Genomic DNA, 3,445 nt, shown 5'->3' on the forward strand with positions numbered 1-3,445 from the left:
TTTATAGGCATGCATGCCATCAGCTCTGTTAGTTGTTATGCATATGTGGAAATAATAAATCATGAACCTAATTGCATATTACCTTGCTGAGAATACTATAGCTTTTAATAATACTTAACACGAGTAATGATTATTTTTTTCATACCAGCAGGTCTTGCTAAGTAGGTGTTTTGTGTTTAGAAATTAGAGGACTTTGAATAATATATCACTCCAGAAAAATCAACATCTCTGCTTATGTTTGAGGTATCTGATAATCTGCTTAAGTATGTATTTAGTGGGGCATATTGATTTACTTAAACTCTTGCCTTTCTCTGAAGCAAATTATGTTTTAACTCTTTGCTCTTCCTCCAGTGCCTTGCGTTCCATGATATTTCACCCCAAGCTCCAACACATTTCCTAGTGATTCCTAAGAAGCCAATTGTCAGGTTATCTGAAGCAGAAGATTCTGATGAATCTGTAAGTACTCTAGAAGCTTTCTGTACACCAAACTGTACCTCTAATTACTTCATAATTTTCTAGACTCGCCCCCTTTTCCTCTTGACATTTCAAAGAGGCAGAGTAGTTTTCCAATACTATAATCCTTTTCCTCTAGCTTAGAATGGGAATGGAGTTAAGGTTTTCCAGTAAAAGTAGTGTTATTAAGCGAAGTGTATCTCTGGGTATGTGTTTGCAGTGCAAAATGCATTATTATTTTGGAGTACAGTCTTGATGTCTGTTTTCATGGTTTACAGGCAGTAGTACTTATTCTAATATGGGCTTGGGGTTTTTGGCAGGTCAGATACAAAGAAAGGGAAAGTTAGCTGAGAGGTGCTGAATATTTCATTTGTATACTATACACATCAAGTTCAAAGATTTTATAAACCTTTACATGATAAGATAAAGTTTCTTTTCTACCAGAATTATCCATGTTGCCTGAAGAAGTAATGGGGGCTTTAACCATTAGATAAATGTAGCTTCTGTGACACTTTTGTAGTCTGTTATGGTCTAGCTTGAAAAAAATCTATAGCTCTTTTTTCCCCCTATATTATGCCTAGTCAGTCTTTATAGCTTTTCTTGGAAAATGTCAGTTGCGGGCAGACGACAATTTGAAGAGCAGTGGCTGAATTTCTACAAATTAGCTTATTGGCTTATCTGAATGGTTCTCTGCTCTCATTCCTTCCTTTCCTGCCCTCTCCCCTTTTTGTGTGTTTTCTGTTCGTTTTTTTCTTTTTTTTTTTTTTTTTTTTCAGCTTCTTGGGCATTTAATGATTGTTGGCAAGAAGTGTGCTGCTAACCTGGGCCTGACCAATGGATTCCGGATGGTTGTGAATGAAGGGCCTGAGGGTGGGCAGTCTGTCTATCACGTACATCTCCATGTTCTGGGTGGTCGTCAGTTGGGCTGGCCTCCTGGCTAAGATTTTTACACCACAAGAGTTAACTGCATGCATACAGATTACCACCAAATAGATTTAATATGTTGTCCATCAATCTAGCCACTGTTAATGTTTTTTTTTTTTTGAATGTGTGTCTATGAAGGGTAATAAAGGCTCTGAACAACATTTGCACAATAAAGATTTAGCATGTGGGAATCATCTCTGTCTGGTGTGCCTTACTGATGGAAACAATTCTGCAAGTTAAAATGGTGTTCTATGGAGTTTAAGTATGTAGCGTGTTTCAGTCTGCTGTTAACAATCTTCTGGACATAGTGATTAGCCGAGGCATTTGAAACCTGAAGGTGCAACTGCTTAGCAATCTTTCATGTCTTTTGGGAAGAAAACTTGTAAGCTTTTTGAATGTGGTATGTAAATATTCATAAAGCCAGTGTAGGCTTCTGCTAAAACTTTTAAAAAAAGTGTTGTATGTGTAATTCCAAACATGCCATGCAAGGGCTGTGTCAGTACGGTGCAATGTGTTAGAAATGTACAGATCCTGTTGGAGCCCTCTGTCAATGGCTGCTTTGTAAGGCCCCATCTTTCTGATGAGAAGGGGTAAAACAATAGCTTAATGGCAGCTGTGATAGTTCCATAGCACATTGGTATTTACTTCTGCGTCGTGATTTTGATGGAATTGAGCACCTGAAATGAAAATACTGAACTGTGTCTGTAGGGCCTTGTAAGATGCTCAAAGCGTTTCATGTTGGCACATAAGCAGCATAATGTAGTTTGTATACATTTTAGATTCCAGATTTTATTGGGCGGAATTTGTCCTTCAGTGAATAGTAGTTTCTCTATGTTGCTGCATACAGTTGTTCATGCAACACAGTCATCAAATCTCCAAGACAAGGAATTTTCCTGAAGTTAGGGTTACAGATGTGTCTGCCAGTGTAAATATAAAGCAACTTTCTTTCTGTTAAAATTGAAAGTCCCAGCTAACCCGTTTTTATGATGGAAGATACTTGGAAGTCTTTAGTCAGATACCCTAAGAAAAACTGGGGTATTTGTGAGCACCACTTCTCCAGAGTACAGTTTTAACACTAAAGGTGTTAGAGAAAGAAATGTGGGAGTGTAGAAAGTGGACAGGTAAAGGCTGTGAGTTGTAATGTCTATTCAGATAAAAACTTGTAAGTTTGGTAAAGGTATTTGGATTCATTCAACTTGAAAGTATTCTGCAAGTACTTCTGAAGGTTCTGAACCTTCAGAGTTTTTACCCTAAGACATGACTTCAACTGGAAAATCAGCTAGCACTTCTGAAGGCGGCTGGTCTATAGTTGAGTTAGGAATAAAAAGGTGGTCCTGTAGTGGTAGCCTGACAGCTGTTCTCCTGGATGTCCTGCACAGAAGTGAAGAAGAAAACCACCCAAACCCCAGAGATACAGCATCCCTGAGCAGAGACCTGAATGTGTATCGTGAGAACGAGGTATCACTGGCAGATACAGTGGGGCTGCAGTAAAGGTTTATGGCTGGGAAACTTGCTATCGGAACAAATTCATGAAAGGCACTTAAGGATATCGAGATTAACCACCGGCACCCAAATGTGGGAAAGGGCATGTGATATGTGTACTACTTTCACTTTTCTAATTTCTGTTCTCCTATACGTATGCTTTATACCAACATTGGCATTTGTGAATTAAAGCATGACTGGAAGTTAATTGCATCGCTGCTGAACCGTGTATGAAAGTAACCCAGCAAAGCTTTTGTTGCTTTACTTGGAATCTGACTTGCAGATGTACGTGTTTCAGGAAGGTAAGAAGATTTCTAAGGGAGGGCAGAACCGTGGAATTGTTGCAAGGGTAGCCATGAGGTGAGCTTGCTAACCAGTCTAGTTGTGCTTCAGTTTCAGATGAGTGTGTTCTGCAGTACCTTGAAAACCAAAGATTGATGCTCAAATGATGAGAAGAGTAGTACTGAGCTTAAGACACCTGTCAGACAACGGTGAACCCAATGTGGGAAAAATATAATTGGAGGAAAACTTTCTTTTTCCTAATTTGTGACTGTTAAGAGATCACTGAACCTTCAGGAAATAGGAC

At 38.9% G+C, this 3,445-nt stretch overlaps 1 protein-coding gene across 1 annotated transcript; it reads left to right on the top strand.

Moving 5' to 3' along the window:
• Nucleotides 1–315: 315 nt before the first annotated feature.
• On the top strand, nt 316–1,571 carry HINT1 (histidine triad nucleotide binding protein 1; the record flags this gene model as incomplete). The annotated part of the gene is made up of 2 exons (XM_009287204.1): nt 316–456; nt 1,230–1,571. Coding segments are annotated over 2 exons (306 nt in total), but the record flags the coding sequence as incomplete, so codon positions are not given.
• Between the last annotated feature and the right edge of the window lie 1,874 nt (nt 1,572–3,445).

The sequence above is a fragment of the Aptenodytes forsteri genome, unplaced genomic scaffold (assembly GCF_000699145.1).
Source record: "Aptenodytes forsteri isolate BGI_AS27 unplaced genomic scaffold, ASM69914v1 Scaffold169, whole genome shotgun sequence".
Lineage (NCBI taxonomy): Eukaryota > Metazoa > Chordata > Aves > Sphenisciformes > Spheniscidae > Aptenodytes > Aptenodytes forsteri.